Raw genomic sequence first — 20,953 nt, 5'->3', positions numbered from 1 at the left:
TTTAGGCTGGCTATGTTTTCCTCTGTAGTTATTAGATGATAGATGTCTGTGTTCTTCCCTGGGGATGAGCTCCGCTTTAAACATGGGATCCCTTTTTTTCTTTCTTTTTCCTTTTTTTTGCACTCTCACTTTCCCTCTGTGGTGAGGAAAAGCCCATAGGTTTCCAAATAAGGTCTGGGTGAGTGCTGGCAGTATTAATAGAATAAGACTGCCGCTGGGGAAAATTTCTATTGACCTGTTGAAAGACTTTATGTGATCCGTGCTGTTTCTATGGCAGTGTGGGGGGCGGGATGCTACAAGGGCTCCGTGGAGATCCATGAGCAGCTTTAGCTGGCTGGTTAGCTTCAAGTAAATCATAATTAGAGTGACGTTAACCAGCTACGCCACAGGTAGCAAGAGCCCACCTTTTAAATGTCAAATTTCAAACAGCAACACGCGTTTCCTAGCAAGAGTGTTGGGAAACATACAGATCTCGACACCCTACTGTAGCAGTGAGGCTTCAGCTATCAAGGGTTTCATGCTACACGGCAATTGTTCGTACAGCTAATAAGTACTCACTCCACTGTAAATTCAGACACATTTGTTATGCAAACGAGACCCTCTCAGGCTCACAAACATAATGGTTGCTATGAAATGCTTTCGATCCAGCTGTCAAATACACCCGTATTCACTTGTGTGATGTCAGGGTCTTTGAAAAACTTTCAGGTTTAAGGTTTTGTAGCACAAAATTTGTATTATTATTATTTTTGCATGCAGTAATATTAGTTGAAGAAGGATAATAATTTGAATGCAAAATTTGATACTTTAGTCTTGTACAACCTGTTTCCAAGAAAGGTTTGGATAAAAAAAAAAAAGACTTTTTCAACTGGATCATAAAATCCGTTCAGTTCTTCGTTCATTTTTTTTCATTCAGCTTTTCTGTAAAGGTTTTAGGAACATCTAAACATGTTCATATGCATGCACTGAGTAAAGTTTATCGATGTAATTCACTGTAACAGTTTGAGTATTTATGATAAAGGATCAGCAGAAAAAGCTGAAAGACCAGTAGCTGGAACATGATGGGAAACAAACCTTTGTGGGCAGGAGGACTTCTCAACTCTTGACTTTATCTAAAAAGTCATTAGTCTTCTTTGGTTTGGTCCAGTTCATCTAAACAGTGTTTCAGTTAGACAAGAAGCAGAAATGGCAAAGAGCAACCTTTTCTAAATTCAGCACCTTTCATGTCTCATGCCTCATTTTCTTTTTTTTGTTGTTGGCTGTGGGTCACTTCCAGGTTTGCCTTCCGCCAGCCACTCCTCCTTATGAGTCTGGTTGTTTTTCCCTTTTTTTTTCTTTTGCATGGAGACCTGCTGAGGGGTTTTTGACTTGATAAAGACGTGCTGTGTTTGTTCCGGCAACACTGAGGCCTGTGGTGTTAATGTGATTCAGCTGGCTGATTCAACCCATTAAATAACTCTGAGAAAAGAATGGCCCACTGGCTGTGGCTTGCTGCTGGCTGCCAGTCCCAGGACTCACTGTATGCCTGCAACTGAATGGAAACAATGTCTTTTAGCACTGGTGCTTTGGGCACACGGCAACTTGCGAAGCTGTTTGATAGGTGGAAACTTGGACAGAGTCAATGAAACCCGGAGACGCCTTTTTTCCTGTAAATTAAATAAAATAAAATAAAATAAATCGAGTTTTCTTAAGGCCTAGATGTGGAAACGTGCCTCAGAACGGGGTTTCCCACAGATGAACAGCTCTCTCTCCTGTTCTACTAACTGTTGGATGCTAAGAACATAACTGGACAGTGTGTCACTACAGTAAGCCTGCATTAAATGCAGCGGCTCAGTAATCAGTTTTCTCTGTAAACCTTACTTTATTTCTGAGTCATTACTCATTACTTGTTTTAGCTTTAGTAGAGATTTAATATACTGCTTTATGATCCCGTTCACAAAGGGATCATAAAACACATGTGTCAGTGTTTGTGTAAGCGTAAGCTGAAAGCCTGGTTAGAGGATGGATGTTGTATCTTAATAATGCAAATAGCCATATTGAAGAGGTTCGGTTTTACTTTCATCTAATGTCAAATTTCCTTTCATCTTGTGACTTAGCAGCAATGGCAAACGATCTGAAGTCTTTATCCTGCATGATCAAAAGCCCAGTTAGTCATTTCCATGACTAACAATTAATACTTTTTGTGTTTTGTTTTTAAGTCAGGGTACAGAAAGCTAGCAGTAAACCAGGTGCCTTAAAAATGTCTGGGTATTCTCAGGACGATGTTACATGTTAAACGTTAGATAAACTTTTATAGACTCGGCTTATGCAAATTTTATCTGAACAGAGGCAGTTAACACGGTTAACAAGCGTTAACCGTGTTAACTCTTTCTCGTGGTCTTCGACACTGAGCGCAGATCTGGGTTTAAAACCACCAATTAGTTTTTGTACGTTTTTGCCGTTTATGATGGCAGCTTTGGAAAGTGTTGTTTTTGTCCCTGTGTTAGTGCAGTGCCACTGATAAACACACTGATTATCTCTGCCTCATCACATGCAAACATTCACACTGGGATCATGTGAGTTGGCCTCTGTTGAATCTTCTAATCAGAAACAAGACAGCGCCTTGTCGGGGTTTTAGGTGGATAATCTGATGGAAGCTGTGTCAAAGTCAAAAAAGCAGGTTGTGACACCTCAGTCCTGCCTAAGGAGAAGGAAGTGCATCAGTGGAGCTCGTGGAAACAAAGAGTGCCTTTGCTCTTAGAGGGAAAACAAAGGCACATGTGGAAAATATACACCGCTTTCTACCTTTTTCAAGTCGTTTATGTCACTTTTGCATATGTAAAGTGTAAATATCCTTACTTTGCATTTTCATTTAGCCTCTAAAAAAGAAACACTTAATATTCGTGTAAAATGTTTGCCTTTAACTACATATTTGAGATCATACTTACTAAAAGTTTTGATCAGCTATGTATTTCCATAGTTCACTTTCTCATTATCGCAACTCACCATTCTACCCCTCTGCAGCTTTTTATTAGCACTATAACTATATTTGACTATATTTGGTCAATAAAAAGTCAGAAAATAGTCGACAGCTTATCCACTGACTTCTTTAAATGTCTTCTTTGTTTGTCCATCTGTCGCTCCTGCCTTGAGGGAATTTCTTCTGGAGCTGATACAGCATTCACTTGGATTCAAAGAACTGATAAAAAAATTGTGATATTCCAAGGCCAAGGTCACTATAACCTCGTGAGGCCATTTTTGGTCATAAGTTAAGAATTTTTACTAAGAAGTTTATAGTTTATTGGATTTATTGGATTCTCAGAATCATATCCCAGCTGGCACAGGGCGAGCGGCAGGGTACACCTACACCCTGGACAGGTCTTCAGTCACAGGGCTAACACAGAGAGACAGCGGGACTCTCATTCACACAATTCGGCCAATTTAGAATCACCAGTTGACTCAACCCCACTAGTTGCATGTCTTTGGACTGTGGGGGGAGGAAGTCACGGGGAGAATATGTAAACTCCACACAGAAAGATGGTGGACTCAAACCCCGGACCTTCTCGCTGTGACATCTTACTAATCACCACCCCACTCTGAAAATAGCCCAAACTAATATTCTGACGACTGTGCAATCATTTGCACAGCAAATACAGTTTCTTAATGTGATTTAAAAAGAAAAGATTCCACTTAAATACTAACAATTTTCTTCCATGAAAGCAAACATAAGAAATATAGCAATAGCAAATTAATCTGTAGGGTGAATGATTGTATGAGTGTAAAAGTCCTTTTCCAGACATTACTTGCAGAATTAATACTCTTAAGTACTGTAACATATTTTCCCTTCATTTTTCTTTTTAGCTTGTGTGGATCACACCTCTCCATCTGCTAGTGCTGTTTCCGTTGCTTTTTTAAGAACTCTGTGCCAGGTGCAGTTTTGCATAATATTAATAACACCTGCATGCACACTGAGTTAGGAATCCCGCCGAGTTTAGCACTGTGCCTCCTTCTGTTTTTGGCCGTCATATGTTAGCAAGTCTTGTACAGCGAGTAGAACAAGCAGTTTCAGACGCGCGACTCACGAGTGACACAAAGGTGCAATGAAGAAACACTGCTTTCATATCGCGGCACCAAAGTTTCACCCAGACCTGAGGAGATGAAGTAGCACGCACGTGTATTCTCTGTATTTTGTTTGAGTCATTTTGTGTTTCGCTCCTCCAAAAGACATTTCCTCTATACTGGGAGGTTACTTTTGACCTCACTTGTCTGTATTGTATAGCTCACTCTAAGTGAGCTGCACCTACTGGGACTCAAATGAATCATTATATTATAGTGTAAGAAAAAATATCTACTTATGTTCTTGATTGATTGGCCAAGAGTCAGTTTTCAGTAACGTTGTAGGGAGAAAGGGAAATGACAAGCAACAGTAGGAGCGTTTCATCCCTGGCTCACATGGAAACCCTGTTCTCACTCCCACCTTCTTCCACAGATAGTGTCCAACGTGCTGATCTTTTCCTGCACCAACATCGTGGGCGTGTGCACCCATTACCCTGCTGAGGGTTCCCAGAGGCAAGCCTTTCAGGAGACCAGGGAATGCATCCAGGCTCGCCTCCACTCCCAGAGGGAAAATCAGCAGCAGGTGAGAGAGAGAGAAAGCTCTGGTGACAAAAGAAAAGTTTGTTTGATTAAATCAAGCAAACTTTTTATTAAAGAAATGCTTCACATATAATAATGTCATCCCACCCATGATGTGCTTCAAAATTATGTCAAACACCACAAAGTTTTATAGTGAGTACACATTTATATCGCTATATCGAACAATCAACAGTAGACAGGAACTGTGTTCACAGGGATGGTCGTAATATTAACAGGTTCAAAGTCAAGTTATGATTCTGTGATTATTTCTTGTCTTAAAATATCGCTTTTGCCCTTGTTTACCTTCTCCCTGTAGTGGTGTCCTATGCCCACTAGAAGATTACGTTAATGCACTTAGAAGCTTTTTGCCAGCCGCCATTAAACAACAATGCAAACAATTAAACAAGAAGCGTGTGGTGCAAAGAGATTAGGCGATACTGTGCAAACATGAGACGCATGTGTAGCCAAAGACTGATATAGAACTGATGGTTATTGGAAAAAAGAAGAAAGAAAAGGAAATGAGCTCCAGGGTGAGAGAGAATCTTTAGTGAAGAAGTATTACTGTCACCTTAATAATTTAGCATGACATTTTTATACAGTACAGACTATTCATTTATAATTTTAAATTAAATTTGTTCAGGTTGAAACTCGTCTTGCAGCTCATTTTCTCACGTCATTCACCTGCAATCCAACAATGAAGGAATTAAAACTGCTTATTGTTTTGTTTTGGTATAGGTTTTTATTATTTTTTACCTGACATTCAAGTAAAAATATGCAGCTCATCTTTTCATGCATTTCAAAATGTCATGACCTGATAACGTCTGTAATTCAGCTGTTGAGAGTATGGCCCGTATTTTTTCGCCATAGCAGCAAAGAAAGAGGTCATGCTGTCTTTGGCGTTTTGAAGGTTATACTGTATTATTATTATTATTATTATTATTTTTGAACAATGGGAACAAAATGTCCAGATTTTATATTGCAAGTTAATCAGCACAACCACAAATGACCTTGGGACAAATATTCTCAGTTCGCACTAAGGAAGTGACAAGTTTTGAAGCTTCTCACGGCCCTCTCTAAATGACTTTGAGCTCGCACTGGCAAATTGGAATCAACGTTAAATTATCGGCGTTTCCTTCTTTACTTATTCAGATTGAGTCTCCCGTAATGTGGCTACAATCCTCATCTATTAACACGCTCACTTGACCTTTGAACTTACGGCTCCTTCTCTTTCCTGCAGGAACGTCTGCTGCTCTCAGTGCTTCCTCGCCATGTTGCCATGGAGATGAAAGCTGACATAAACGCCAAGCAGGAAGACATGATGTTTCACAAGATCTACATCCAAAAGCACGACAACGTCAGGTAACGATCAGGGGCTGATCAGTCACGGGGAGGAGCTGGTCTGGCATTTTTAGAGCACTTCTCCCAGTCTGACTGAGCACTCAGAGAGCTTCAGAATACACTGTTACAAACAATGCATTTTCTCAACAGTCTCCACAAAAACAATGCATGTTTGCCCCGTGAGGCCCAATTCATATTTCATTAGTGTTTAATGTATTTATGTTTTGTTTCAGACAGTATTTTGGTGATTGAAACTGGACTTTGAAAGCCTTCAAATGCTGCTATTAACCTACTGATTATTAGTAAACAATCTGAACTTACAAAATTAGCAACATGTAGACTTTCTGCTGTCGATTATTGATTACTGTGAAATCACAACACATTTCTTTGATGAACTGACTGAACTAAAGTATCTCAACACAACTGAGAACACAGACTTGCCAGATCTGAGCTTATTATTGTAGTTTCGCAGCCTGTGAGTGAACCTACAACATCTGCTGTCCATGCTCAATAGCTCGGGACGTTTTTACACCCTCACACCTTTTATGTGGGGGAGGTAGACGTGCTGGGAGCAGCTAATATGTACAATTAACATATAATCTACACACTGTTAAACACACGTAAGGAAGTTGCAGCAGAAGTGCTGAATAAATGACGTTTAATCCAAGTTAATCCTGAACGGTGCTGCCTACTCACAGACGGTGGCAGAAGAGGTAGGGGGAAGTGCAGACGCTGCCATGGCAACGAGCTGTATGCTGTTTTGACAGAATATTTTTCACCTGCTTCTACGTACGGGATCCATGCATCCATCCGTGATCCAGGGCCATCAAACTCATTTTACTTCACAGATCACACACAGCCCAGTTTGATGACTGATGCAGTCAGCGAGGCATTAATTGATTCACAAGACCCAGGAAGACACACACGTACTCGTGTGTTGTTGTTTTTTTTGTCTGTTATTGTGAAGAATATTCAACATGTTAGTATTGTTTCATGTAGCACCATAAGACCAAAACAGCTGTGAGACCAACAGTTACTACTGTGACCATTTTTATACCGATACTGATTAAGCTTACCTGCTTCTCTTAGAAATTTTACAGCATTTAACGCCCTCTGTCTTTTAGACTGGTGGCTGAACTGGAGTTGGAGTGAAGGGTTTGGCCGTCTCAGCCTTAAACCACAGAGCTTTACTAACCAGATGGATGTCTGCATCATTTTTGTTACACAGAAATGATGCACTTGATGTGGATTTAATATCTGGAACTCTGATCGTGTTTGTCAGATCCCAAATCTTTCTCTTTATGTCTTTTTCAGTCCCACTTTGTAACAGTTCTAGCCTGTTCTTAACACACAGTTTGTTTGACTTATTTTTTATGTGGCTTTGCTCTATTAGCTGTGAACACTGTGTAAACTGTGTAGGACAATGGAAACTGATGTTAGGTTTGGCACCACCTCGTGGAGTAAGAAAAGACTACATCCATTTGTGTCAGTGTACCCACATTGCAGGGATGGAGCCTGCATGTGTCATCAGTTAAACTTCAGAGCTCTGCACTCATTTTGGGGACAAAAATCAGGTATCCATAATTTATCACAAAGCATCAGTTCCAAATCCGGTCTGATGGTCACGGTTGCAGTTAGATAAGCTGTGCTTATGGTGAGGGTAAAGAAATAAATGCACATCTGTACAATGCCATCTGAGATGACGGAAACAAGACTCTTTCTTCTTCTGTGTGCATGTGTGTGTGTCTGCTGGTGTGGTAACAGCAGCCCGAGTTTTGTTCCCTGTAGCTGTTGCAGTCAGGTGGCAGCCCAAACCTCCATAAATAATAGGTGTTATTGAAGTGCTTTATCACTTTGATGTGTCCCCGTGAGACTTCATGGGTTGGAGCATCAGGTCACGTACTTGTGTTCTTGTACACAAAAGTTCTTTTCATCGCTGCTAATGCGATCGTCATTGAGAATCATCTTTTTTATGGTGCGGATTGTTTTTGGAGCAAGGGCAAAGATTAAAGAAAGAAAGAAAGAAAGAAAGAAAGAAAGAAAGAAAGAAAGAAAGAAGAAGATGTGCATGTGACAGAAGTTACTTAGGCTAGTCTGCATTTGAATGAGCGTATTGTCTAATTGCTAATTAAACATCAGGATAGTCACGATCATTTACCGTAGATACAGTAGAAACAGCTAATGCTTTAACCTCCTAAGACCCGAACTCTTCCAGAGCATGCATTTTTAATTTCTCTTTGATATTTGGGCATATTGGGGCCCGATGAATGTAAAAACAAAGAATTACCAGATTTTTTTTTTACCTTATTTTTGTTTTTAAGAAAAATAAGAGCCACATATGAGGATATTCGTTTAAAATTTTGATAGAACAGAGGCAGTATAATGCTCTTGTAAGTGGATATCAGGCCCTTGTAGAGCAAAATTGAGTATTTTGGTCTAAATAACCCAAAAAGTGAAGTCCACATATGTGGACGCCAGGTCCTAGGAGGTTAAGCTAATGCTGCATCCTTAGACTCATGCTTACCTGTGAAGAAGTTAGCGTTTATGTAATTATAAATCTACAACACTGGATTCCAAAAGCAGGAGAAGAATGAAGACAGAGCTGTGATGTCCTGTTTTCATGCGACTCACTGGGGAGTATGCTGCACATTAGCAACCGCTAAGCTTGGCTAACTTCTCTCCGCGGTCATGAGTGTAAATTTACTGTCGAGCTAACCGAGTGTGACCTGGCCTGTTCGGGGAGCGGGCAGTGGTTTGCTGGTAATTGGGGCTCTGCTGAGCGGCCGAGTAACAACAGGAAGAGAAGTGACAGCTCCCACTGCTACCACTAAAGAGCAAGGGGGGAAACAGTTGGAGGCAGTGAGGTGGAGAGGAAGTCACTTTGGGTTTGGAGCTTATTGCTGCTGTAGAATAGCATTAGGGTCTGCAGTATTTCTACCCATCCCTCCGTCGTGAGAATTCAGACGCAAAGGGTAGCGGTTCAGTTAATGGACTGTGAAAGACATATAATTACATCCGTAGACCCGACACATTTCTACCATTTCAGCCTGAACCGCAGCTACCTAACCAAAGGTAGCGTGTGGGGAAAACATGCCTACAGGTTCGACTAATTTCAAGCAGCGGCGCCTCCAGCTCGGCCTCACTAAACACAATTAGCAGATGGAAGACGTGCAGAGTCGGGCCTTGTGGCGGTGCCGCTGGCTGCTGCGCTACACTGCAGGGCTGCTCGTAAGCTTTATAGGGAAGCTGATAAAAAGATTTCAGGACTGTGAGGCTAAAGTCAGGCGGTCTTCATCAGCAAATTGTAATGTCCAAAGTCCAGAAGCAAGAACAGGCAAGTTAATTTTTTATTTATTGTCACAAAATAGTGAAGAATAAACCACTAAAAATAATAAACCAAATTTATTGGTTTATTATTTTTACATTCACAATTCTAATAGGGACAAAAACAGTCAAACTGAGCAAGTAAGTACACTCCTACATTTATCTTTCAGTTAGTCTCAGGTTTTCCAGATTAGGTGTCAATGATTAGAACATATTTAGGGAGGAACCTTTCCGACTCTATGACATCAACGATTTGCTATTAAATTGCAGATTGTCATCATGTATGAACCTATAGTGCTCTCTCAGCCCCAGAGGGGAAAAAAACAGATGCTTATGAATCTGACAAAGGATTTGAAGACATTTATTATGCTCTATGGAAAGTTATCTACAAGTTGTGCAGATGTTGAAAGGAAATTTTCCAAGATTTCCGCAGCAAACTCTGAAAGTTTGATTCAAAAACAAGTCTGTAAAACAATCTGCATATCTGCAATATCTACAAAACCTAAGATTTACTAACATATAAGAAAATAAATCATTATCTTTTTGCAACCATCTAGAAATATCAGTGTGTGCATGTGTGTATGCTGCCACAGGACTAAGCAGCTCGGCTGATTTCAGCAGGCCTTTATTAGTTGTTTTCCAATGCAAGTCTTTTATTGTTTTGGGTCCGCAGCTGTTCTTTGCTGTCTCTGTTTCCCCTTTCACATTTAAAATAATATTTAGTATGGTTGATTGTACCGACTTTCAACAAATAGTACATTCACTGCTGGAGGTAGAACAGCTTAGGAGCAATTGCCTCACCCTCACTGGCTGGAGGAACTTCAGTCATGGTGGCCATTATGTTACCTGAAACTTTTTCTTTTTTCCACTGTGTTCTTGATGGGAGAGTACAGGTGTCGTGTTGCTGCCACTGAAGTAAAGTAATATCCTCCGGCTTTTAGCAACCAGGCCAAAATATGCACTGACTGAGGGATTATGTAAGAGGGCTCTGGGGTAAATCTTACAATAATAACAACAATAATGTTAATTGCACGGCAGTAAAACAAGGAAAACCAGCATTACAATGTGTGTTACGCCAGCACTTAATACACATAATACAATACAAATGTACAAGTACAAGTCTCAATGTTTCCAGCCTGCTAAGATATCCCCAGACAGAATAGTGTAACTGGATCTACTCTGATGGGACACTTATGTGTCAGTCTGAGGATAAAAACATGGAAAGAATATGGAATAATTAGAGGAACTGACCTTATGTTTGTTTTACGTATTCTAATTGACTTAAACAGAAGAATTACAACTGAACAGAGGTTTTGGTTATGCTGCTGGGGCCATGCCTGACCACATAATACGTCTTTAGTGAATAGGCAGCAACATACATGTATGCAGCAAACAACAGGAAACACATTTGATGTTCACAGTCTTTATACAAAAAGACTTTAATAATGTTCAATAATGAAAACATGTATGGTTTGCAGAAAAAAGGAATAAAAGGAAAAACAGGAAATTAAGAAAACTGTGGTGGAGAAATTGGAAAAAAAAAAGGAAGAGACAAAAGCAGAGAAGCAATGATGGCAGAGACTGGAGGAGCTGTTTGTTCTATCCCAAATCTTATAAATTTCCACCATGAAATCACATCATGCATTCAAATCCTGTCTTTAAATAGTTACTGCAGACATTTCAGCATTAATGTCTGCGCTTGCACCAAACACTTTATAAGTACTGTTTTAGTTTCCCCAATAATAAACAAGGGGAAAATATTCTCTTCACAGTGTGCAGTTATGACTGAGAGATTTTTACCACTCTGGGCATGTGGCACATGCAGAACGTATTGTTTCTATGAAGCCTGCACAGCTTATTTCTTATTTATGACCAGGTAAGCTATGCACATAATTAGTTAAATGTTTGTTTTAGGCGAGGGATGCAAATCAAGCAGTAAATCAAGAGCTTGTGACTGTTGAGCTTTGGGTAGTGACCACGAGACTGAGGATGCAAGCGGCAGAAATTAGCTTTCTCTGAAGGGTTGCTGGCCCCTCCCTTAGAAAGAGGGTGAGATGATCAGTCATTCAAGAGGGGCTCAGAGTAGAGCCGATACTCCTCCACATCGAAAGGAGCCAGTTGAAGCGGTTCAGGCAGCTGACAGGATGCCTCCAGGGCGCCTCCTAGGTGAGGTGTTCCAGGCAGACCCAGGACATGCAGGAGAAATATCTCTCGGCTGGCCTCGGAATGTCTTGGTGTTCCCCCGGACAAGCTGGAGGAGGTGGCTAGGGAGAGAGAGATTCTTTGCTTAGGCTGCTGCCCCCACGACCTGGCCCTGGATGCTTTTTGAGGATACTGTAAATTTATCTTTGGTTTTTAAATTGTGCAATCAGTCTGATCTGTTGTCCTCAGTTACCCCTGCAACAATCCCCGATTGTGTTCGGAATAACCGTAAAAACATTCACTGATCTGAAACCAAAGTCTCTGATTCTTCTTCTAAAGAACTTCCTCTCATAATTTTTTCCCCACGTCTGTGTAATTGCCTTTAATCCTGTAAAAAAAGGATAAAACCTCAAATCCATGAAGAACAATTTAGTCCTTATAATCCAGCGTTGTTTACTATTTCCTAATATGTAAAACTTTGTCCTCTTCGAGACCGTAGCATCTAGTGCATGATCTGCTTTTTAATCATTGTCACAAAACTAAAGATCGGTAAGAGTTCACGTTGAACTTTAAGGAGCCAGTCATCACCCACAGCAAAGATTAAGTGGTACTTAGGGCACTGTCTCTTGTGCATACTTATTCTCCCCTTTGTTGTTTTGTATGTTACCACCCACTGTTCCATCTTATGCTATATCCGGAAGAGGCCTTGCTCTCTGCGTCTCTGGGTCACTGGGGTGGGGAGGGATTGACAAGATCTGTACATTGTAAACAGATTAAGTACTTTAGAAAAAAAACTATTTGCATTACTAAACAAATAAATCATCATCTGTCATGATGTGCAGTGTGGCAGGCAGGCAGGAGCGGTGGACCCAAAATGCAGGACTCAGACACGGAAGTAAAACTTAAAGCGCAGCTGTATTGCTGGGAAAAACCTCACCAAAAAGACAAACAAAACTCTGGACAGAGGAACTAAGGACTAAAACACTGGAACAGAAATACTAAACCGGAGCAGGAGACAAAAAGCACAGCAGGTAGAGGGTGAAGCTCAGGCAGACACACCGTATAAATACACACACCAGGTAATCAGGAAATGGCACAGAGGAGGGGAGCTGGAACTAATGGGCATAACGAGACAAACCTAGAACGGGAAACTCACACTCACCAACTCGGGGACAGAACACAGAGGAAAGACACAGGTAGGGATGATCGGAACAACTAAACACACGACTCAAACCCTAAGAACAAATACAAAACAGAATAAACTAGAAAAGAATAATAGTAAACACAAAGCGCTGGGTTACCGACCCAGGACCACGACATCATCAGGGAGTTTTCTTTAATCACATCGGTCATTTCAATTACGTTCTGTATTCTTCTGCCTTTCTTGTGAAACACATAAAACCCCACATTTTCAGGATAGTTCATATATTTTTTGAATAAATAATAAATATTCTCAGTCCTAAAAAAATTGTGATACTATTATTACTAGTGATGTACTAGATACAACTAATTTAAATCCAGGCTTACATTTTTGGCCCATCGGCTACTTTTTTGGATTGTGTGAGTCTTTTCTTTTTTACTCGTAAAGGTCTGTGTCCCACTGGACAGCTTTGTTTATTTATAACTAAAGAGGGTAAAGCAGTTCTGCTTCCCTTTACTTATCTTTGACGAACATGATGAAACAGGCAATAGTCAGTCTGTTAAGTGAGTGCCATAAGAAACCCAGTATTGTCACGGTGCGGCATGGCACACCGTGGGGATGTGGGGAAGGAGGAGGACCCAGGCGCGGAGCTCAAAGTTCAAGCAGTGTGTTTATTTACAGAGTGAAAACAACGTAACAATAAATCCCCGTGTTCTCCCAGACTCCCGTGTCGTGTCTCCCGTGAATAGTCCGTGTGCTCTCTGCTCCCGTGTCAGCACCCCCCGGTGCTCGCTGCTCTCCGTGCCTTCCACGCTCTCCCTGCGGGAAACAATAACGGCAGCTGTCAGGACACTCAGAATGGCAGGCATACACTTTCTGACTAAACTTAGACAGGGTGACTAACGTGGAGTCTCATGCAATGATCCCGCGTCGGTGGGAGCTCCAAGACTCTCTTAAGTAGCTCCCCCGACGAGGCCCGATCAGCAGCAGGTGTGTGGCTTCGGGTGTGGCCAGTCCCCTTGCAGGGCCACACCCTCCAGGCCTGACGCCGCCTATAAACAAGTGCTCAGCCACCCACACATACATATACACAAGCACAGGGAAGGGGGAGCAACACCAAAATACACAACAACAACAATAATAATAATAATAATAATAATAATAATATAATACATGACTGCTCATGGATCCTGGGTCGCCCAGTCCCAGGACCCTGACAGTACCCCCCCTCTAAGGGTCGGCTCCCGACGACCCAAAAACCAAAACAAAAAACAGCACAACCAACCCAGGGCGGGCGGCCGGGGGAACCAGGACGGAGGGCCAGAACCAAAACAAGCAAAAACAACAAAACAACAAACCGACCCAGTCCACAGTCTCAGAGTCAGACCGCGCATCCCGCAGCGGTGCAAAAAGAAAACGAAAAGACGCCACAAACAGTCACAGGCGGCCCATCAACACAACAAGAGAGTTCAGGGGGCCTACCTCGAGCCCAACGGCGGTGACGTAGCAGCTCCGGCGGACGGCCCCGGGTCTGGCAGCAGCAGCAAAACAGTTCAGGGGGCCTGCCACGGGTCCGGTGGCGGCGGCGCTGCTCCTCCGGCGGCCAGCCACGGGTCCGGTGGCGGCAGAACGGTTCTGGTGGCCTGCCACGGGTCCGGTGGCGGCGGCGCTGCTCCTCCGGCGGCCTGCCACGGGTCCGGTGGCGGCAGAACGGTTCTGGTGGCCTGCCACGGGTCCGATGGCAACGTCGCTGCTCCGGTGAGCAACAGCGAGGCGTGGCAACAGGTCCATGACGCGCCGATCGCTGACGTGGACGCACCGGACGTGGACGGCGAGGAGGCCGCGCTAGACGTGGAGGTCCCTCCGGTCCGCTGATCTCCGGCTCCGGCTGAGCGGGTCCCTCCTCGGCGGCTGGCAGCGAGAGCTCCTCCTCGGCGGCTGGCAGCGAGAGCTCCTCCTCGGCGGCTGGCAGCGAGAGCTCCTCCTCGGCGGCTGGCAGCGAGAGCTCCTCCTCGGCGGCTGGCAGCGAGAGCTCCTCCTCGGCGGCTGGCAGCGAGAGCTCCTCCTCGGCGGCTGGCAGCGAGAGCTCCTCCTCGGCGGCTGGCAGCGAGAGCTCCTCCTCGGCGGCTGGCAGCGAGAGCTCCTCCTCGGCGGCTGGCAGCGAGAGCTCCTCCTCGGCGGCTGGCAGCGAGAGCTCCTCCTCGGCGGCTGGCAGCGAGAGCTCCTCCTCGGCGGCTGGCAGCGAGAGCTCCTCCTCGGCGGCTGGCAGCGAGAGCTCCTCCTCGGCTGCTGGCAGCGAGAGCTCCTCCTCGGCTGCTGGCAGCGAGAGCTCCTCCTCGGCTGCTGGCAGCGAGAGCTCCTCCTCGGCTGCTGGCAGCGAGAGCTCCTCCTCGGCTGCTGGCAGCGAGAGCTCCTCCTCGGCTGCTGGCAGCGAGAGCTCCTCCGGCTCGCTGAGCGCCTCAGCTGGCGGTGCGGGCTCCTCCTGCTCGCTGAGCTCCTCAGCTGGCGGTGCGGGCTCCTCCTGCTCGCTGAGCTCCTCAGCTGGCGGTGCGGGCTCCTCCTGCTCGCTGAGCTCCTCAGCTGGCGGTGCGGGCTCCTCCTGCTCGCTGAGCTCCTCAGCTGGCGGTGCGGGCTCCTCCTGCTCGCTGAGCTCCTCAGCTGGCGGTGCGGGCTCCTCCTGCTCGCTGAGCTCCTCAGCTGGCGGTGCGGGCTCCTCCGGCTCACTGAGCTCCTGCTCGGGCATGCTGAGCTCCTCCGGCTCACTGAGCTCCTGCTCGGGCATGCTGAGCTCCTCCGGCTCACTGAGCTCCTGCTCGGGCATGCTGAGCTCCTCCGGCTCACTGAGCTCCTGCTCGGGCATGCTGAGCTCCTCCGGCTCACTGAGCTCCTGCTCGGGCATGCTGAGCTCCTCCGGCTCACTGAGCTCCTCAGCTGGCGGTGCGGGCTCCTCCGGCTCGCTGAGCTCCTGCTCGGGCATGCTGAGCTCCTCCGGCTCGCTGAGCGCCTCAGCTGACGGTGCGGGCTCCTCCGGCTCGCTGAACTCCTGCTCGGGCATGCTGAGCTCCACAGCTGGCGGTGCGGGCTCCTCCGGCTCGCCGAGCTCCTGCATGCTGAGCTCCTCAGCTGGCGATGCGTGTGAGGTTTCCCGAGCTCGCACCACCCCCCGGGCTTTACGCAGGGTGCCAAGGCAGGCGGAAACTCCCTTGAGCTGGCCGAGGTAGGGGTTTCCCTCCAGGATTGCCTCGATGGCATTTAACCCCACCACTCTTGCCCTTGCGTTGGTGGTGTGAGTTACCCAGTCCATCAGGCGTTGGATGCGTGTGAGGTCGCCCCCTCCGGACAGGGCTGCTGGAGTGGGTAGTGGAATGGAGGCTGCCGCTGGTGGAGAAGATGGCTGAGGGATGACCGCATGCGGATGAGATGACGACAGCGCCACAACCGCAGATGGTGAAGCAGCGAGTGGTGTGAAGACCTCTGACCGAGGTGATGTTACCTGCGCTGTCAGCTCGTCCACTGCAGACACAAACACAGATGGTGAGGGAAATGGAAAATTGTCCGTACTACTCACCACAGCCGGCTCTTGAGATGACCGTGGATGTGGCTGCGGTGAGGAACGCTGGCGGCGCGAACGTCGCTTCCGTGTAGACGTCGGGGCCGGCGTCTCAGGCAGTGAATCCACCAGCTGTCCGAGCTGGTGGGCAGCCTGAGGAGGAGAGTGGAGGTGGAGGGTGGAAAGTAGAAAGTCCAGGACCACCGCATTGAGGGAGTCCACCAGCCAGGGGAATTTAAAAAGCATCTCCTGCAGCCGCCTCTCCACGGCGCGACGCAAACCTTCCGCTGGCTTCTCCCACCATAAGTCACACATGCGGTACACTTTGTCCATAATTTCCCTCCTGAGCCTCTCCTCGGAGACCGCTGGGTCCATAAGCGGCGGGATCATTCTGTCACGGTGCGGCATGGCACACCGTGGAAGGAGTGGGGAAGGAGGACCCAGGCGCGGTGCTCTACGTATAGACAGTGTTTATTTACAGAGGGTGATATCAAACAACAATAAATCCCCGTGTTTCTCCCCAGACTCCCGTGTCGTGTCCTCCAAGTGCTCTCTGCTCCCGTGTCTGCACTCCCGGTGCTCGCTGCTCCTTAAGCCTTCCACGCTCCTCGTGGAGTCCCAAGCAATGATCCCGCGTCGGTGGGAGCTCCAAGACTCTCTTAAGTAGCTCCCCCGACGAGGCCTGATCAGCAGCAGGTGTGTGGCTTCGGGTGTGGCCAGTCCCCTTGCAGGGCCACACCCTCCAGGCCTGACGCCGCCTATAAACAAGTGCTCAGCCACCCACACACACATACACACTAGCACAGGGAAGGGGGAGCAACACCAAAATACACAACAACAATAATAATAATAATAATAATAATAATAATAATAAAAAAATACATGACTGCTCAGGGATCCTGGGTCGCCCAGTCCCAGGACCCTGACAAGTATACAGTTTTATTTGCAGACGGTGAGAGAACCCAGTGCCATGTTAAATGACTTCATAGACCATTACTGCTACACTGAGAAGCAATAGGTTTTCCAGATAATATTCCATTTGGGTTTCTTTTCTACTAATTGTTAAATGTAAGTATATAACATTTACACCCAAAAGCTAGCCAACATGAAGTGATTGCTCAGGTGATGCTTCTGTGCATCCTAATAGCCAATCATTAATTGGGTGCTCAGTTTCAGCTACTTTAGCTTGGTCACAGTCACTTCAAACCTGCAAGCTGCTTTGCAGCCCAACTCCACCACAGCTTTTCACTCATGACTTAATGTCAAGTCTGTTGTCAACGCTGGCCAACAAGAGACAAGACAGACAAACCAGTCCACCTAATTCATATTACTGCAAATGGAAATAACATCTTCTCCTGACTGTTGTGGTTACATGTTCTTAATTAGATCGCAGTGTTATAACCAGGGGTGCACATAAGTGGTCCGCAGGTGCGCATTCGCTGTCAAAATAAAAGTCGCGCACCAGATAAGAAGTTGCAACGCGCGTTTGCGTGCATAAGATTTTCTGGAGGAGGACAAACATGTGTTTAGAACTCTTAAAGATGTCGAAGAAGCTCCTTTAAGCAATTACTTTGATGTTCCTCCACCTCCAAAGAAATGTCAGAAGGAGTCCGAACCGCAAAAGAAGCGCGTATTCTCGGAAAAGTGGTTGCAGGAGGTGAGCTGGCTTCAAACAAATGATGAACGCACAGAGATGTGATGCAGAATATGCCGTGAAAATCCTACTCTAGCGGACAAAAACAGCCTTTTATATGTACGCAAACGTGCGTTGCAACTTCTTATCTGGTGCGCGACTTTTATTTACCTGCGGACCACTTATGTGCACCCCTGGTTATAACTTTAAAACCTGTAGCACATGTCAGACTTTCCTGTCTTTCTTTCTTCCATCCCACAGTCACCCGCTTTCCTTCATTAACCGTCACTGCCCAATTAGATAGACCTGTGCTGAGTCCAGACGCATCGGTCAAGTGTCTGGTTTCACTTCACCTCCCATGCAACAGTTCACCGAAAGCAATCAATTATTCTCAGAAATGTGTACCCCAGAGAGGGAACTCTTAATCCTTTGCAGCCTAAGACCCAAATTGAGTAAATTTAGGAATTTTGGAGCTGGAGTTCATTAGAACACGTTAGCGCTCTTGACATATGAGCAGTCAAGAGAAAAAGGTAGCATGTGAACCCTGGACAAAAAACAAAACAAAAACAAACTGGTATAACGCTTAGACAAAATGAATTTCACATACCCGAAATACACTCACCTCAAAGCAACCACAGGGCCAGTCTTGGCATACTGTACAAACACACCATGTTCTTTCGCCTCTGTAACAGCCACTTACCCTGTGAGATTCATGTGAGCTTGTTTGGTCTAAAACATTTCTGTATTTATAGCATCCTCTTCTCCTTCCTGGAGGGTCTTAATTTGAAAAGCTAATTGTACATAGTCGGGGAAGTGATTAAATCTGCTCCTCATAATGTGAAACAATGACAACGCTTCTTGCCTGCTGGTGTTGTTGCACAGCTGAATATCGGATCGCTGCAGACAATGTATGAACTTGTACGTGATTGTGATTATATCAGAGGCAAAAAGGCAAAAGTTAAAAATGATATAAAATGAGTGAATTGAAGTTTACATTAGAATGTATTTGATAAAACACATTGAAATATGTCAGGAATATGGAGTCTACCTGTGAATCAATGACTGAAGAAAACATGAATATTCACAGATAAGTATGAAAAAAACAATTTCTCGAGAATGAACGACCTTGAATGATCTCGCATTAATCTGCCTTTACTTTTTAACCACATTTTTCTGCACTGTGATGTTCCTTTAGGCTCTGTGCATTTGGTACGGCAGCACAGTTTTATCATAATGTAATGACACATGTTCTAATAAATTATAGGATTAATCTGGGGTCTTTATTCCCCACCTGACCATGACTTACAGCACAAGTTGTTTTCCAGTCCTCTGCTGTGAAATGAAGATTTGGAAACTAAGTAAAGTGAACTCTCTGACATACAGGATGTAAACATGTATGCCAAATATGATTTCTTCTCTTAAACAGTCCTTTGTGAGCATTATTTTAACAGGTGTTTACAAGTGTAGTAAGTGACTGTACATACTGAAGTAACAATTTGTTTTTATAACGACTTTAAATATTAGCATCTCCTTTTTCTGGAGTGAAAAACCTGTTATGCCATATGGGGCTGTTTTTTTTTTTAACATTTAACACTTCCTCTAATATTTTCTAACATCAGATTTTAGCCAGATTTTTCATATTTCAGTCAGATATTTTTAACAGAAGATTAGTTTAGCTTTCCTTTCAGGGCGTTATTAGCTGGCTCAAGCCCATGTGTGTCATAAAGTGTACATTACACTGCATGTTTATATTGCAATAAAAGCAGCGTAGTGCAGTGATGTGCTGCAAAGGTCAGCTTCAAACGTTGCAGTTTGGATCAATCAGAAATCATCTTTTCGGAGCGGGTAAGAAAAACACAGTGTGCATCCTTTTATTCTTTCTTATTTTTCATATTTTTCTTGTTGAGGCGAAGGCAAAGAAAACAGTTCTTAAATCACTTATAAAGAAAGCATAAAAAAGGATAAAAATGAATTTGAGAGGCCCTGCAGGACTTGGTTTTTTGAGCTCTGCAAATTCCAGGCTGTCCTTCAAGGTTTATCTTTGCATTAAATTGGGAACGACTGTCATAATAAAAAATAAAAAAAATCTCTGAATAAAAACTATTTATATCCACTAAAATCTGTTCATGCCTGTTCACCCACCTCCCCTCCTAGATTAAAGCAGGAGATAGATGTGTTGTATTTTTTAAGCTTAAGTGAGTGTTTGTTACAGCTGCTGCAAGAAAAACCCTGCTAAGCAGTATTGTTTTTTGCAGCACACGAGGCACGGTCTCATCCCCTTAGTTTGAGTAATGAAGTTCATCACATGTTTCACCCCATGAGGACATCAGAGAATAACTACACTCATTGAAGAAAGAAATGTCAAGCGTGAAACAAGACTTTCTGTGGGTTACGATGTTTCACAGAACAACTTCAGCCATTCACAAGCCTTTTTCGTGGCTTTTATCTGAGTGTACGTGAGGCCAATCTCGCTGTCTCCCAGAGCTAAAGCCGAGCCTATTACTGCCTCTATCTGCCAGCCTGGCCTCTTTGTCCTTGTTTCTTTCAGTGGTTCAGCCTGGTGAGATCATCAGCCCCGCTGTTGTGCCAGTGTCAGTAGAGTAAATGCCTCAATCGCAGAAAGGCCTGTGCTGTATCATCTTACCTTGTTCCCAGCTAACTTTTCGCAAGCTCAGAGTTACTCCACATGTATTAGACACACTCTCTCTCTCACAAACGCACATGCAAACACACACACTTTGCACAGACCTCGTTTAAACTCCAGATTAAAGCCATTGTATTACACATGACTGTGCAAAGCCCCCTCAGCCGCAGTCTCACACCTTTCATCTGCATCAGTGGCTCCAAGGTACATCTTGAAATCTCTCGTCTCCATCTCCATCAATTCATTTGAACGCTTTGTATTACTTTTCTTTGTGAATTCAGTAAAAACAACAGCTGTCGGCATTGGCACATATTTTGAATTGCATATCAGTAAACAGAGTGTAGTCTTACAGAGCTTTATTAGTAGCCACATCATCCGTGTAGTTTGAAAACTTGTTGTGAAATGACTTTATCGTCTAACTTATCCAATCATAAACTGATATATAGAACCTTTTGTCTCAATGACAGCTCAGTTGCTGTCCACCAACTATTTATAACACATAAAAGACTCATGCTGTTGAACTAGAGTCACACTGAAACACAGACAGAAGCTCTTACCCAAGCTGCGAAA

At 44.5% G+C, this 20,953-nt stretch overlaps 2 protein-coding genes across 3 annotated transcripts in view; one reads left to right on the top strand and one right to left on the bottom strand.

The window, feature by feature from the left end:
- adcy5 (adenylate cyclase 5) overlaps nt 1-20,953 on the top strand; it is a 96,094-nt gene that overhangs the window by 40,838 nt on the left and 34,303 nt on the right. For both annotated transcript variants that reach the window (XM_026143873.2, XM_080290788.1), the window contains exons 2-3: nt 4,466-4,615; nt 5,849-5,970. In XM_026143873.2, coding sequence (XP_025999658.2) covers nt 4,466-4,615; nt 5,849-5,970 — 272 coding nt within the window. The remainder of the gene's footprint in view (nt 1-4,465; nt 4,616-5,848; nt 5,971-20,953) is intronic.
- Nucleotides 13,208-16,990, bottom strand: LOC145421044 (uncharacterized). The gene is made up of 2 exons (XM_080290789.1): nt 13,461-16,990; nt 13,208-13,375 (listed from the first exon to the last, which is right to left on the bottom strand). Exon 1 carries the CDS (start codon nt 16,512-16,514, stop codon nt 13,938-13,940), a length of 2,577 nt encoding a protein of 858 aa, XP_080146915.1. The 5' UTR covers nt 16,515-16,990; the 3' UTR covers nt 13,208-13,375; nt 13,461-13,937.

The sequence above is a fragment of the Astatotilapia calliptera genome, chromosome 16 (assembly GCF_964374335.1).
Source record: "Astatotilapia calliptera chromosome 16, fAstCal68.1, whole genome shotgun sequence".
Taxonomy (NCBI): Eukaryota; Metazoa; Chordata; class Actinopteri; order Cichliformes; family Cichlidae; genus Astatotilapia; species Astatotilapia calliptera.
Note: the sequence above shows the minus strand (reverse complement) of the source record. Positions and strands in the feature narration are given on the sequence as shown.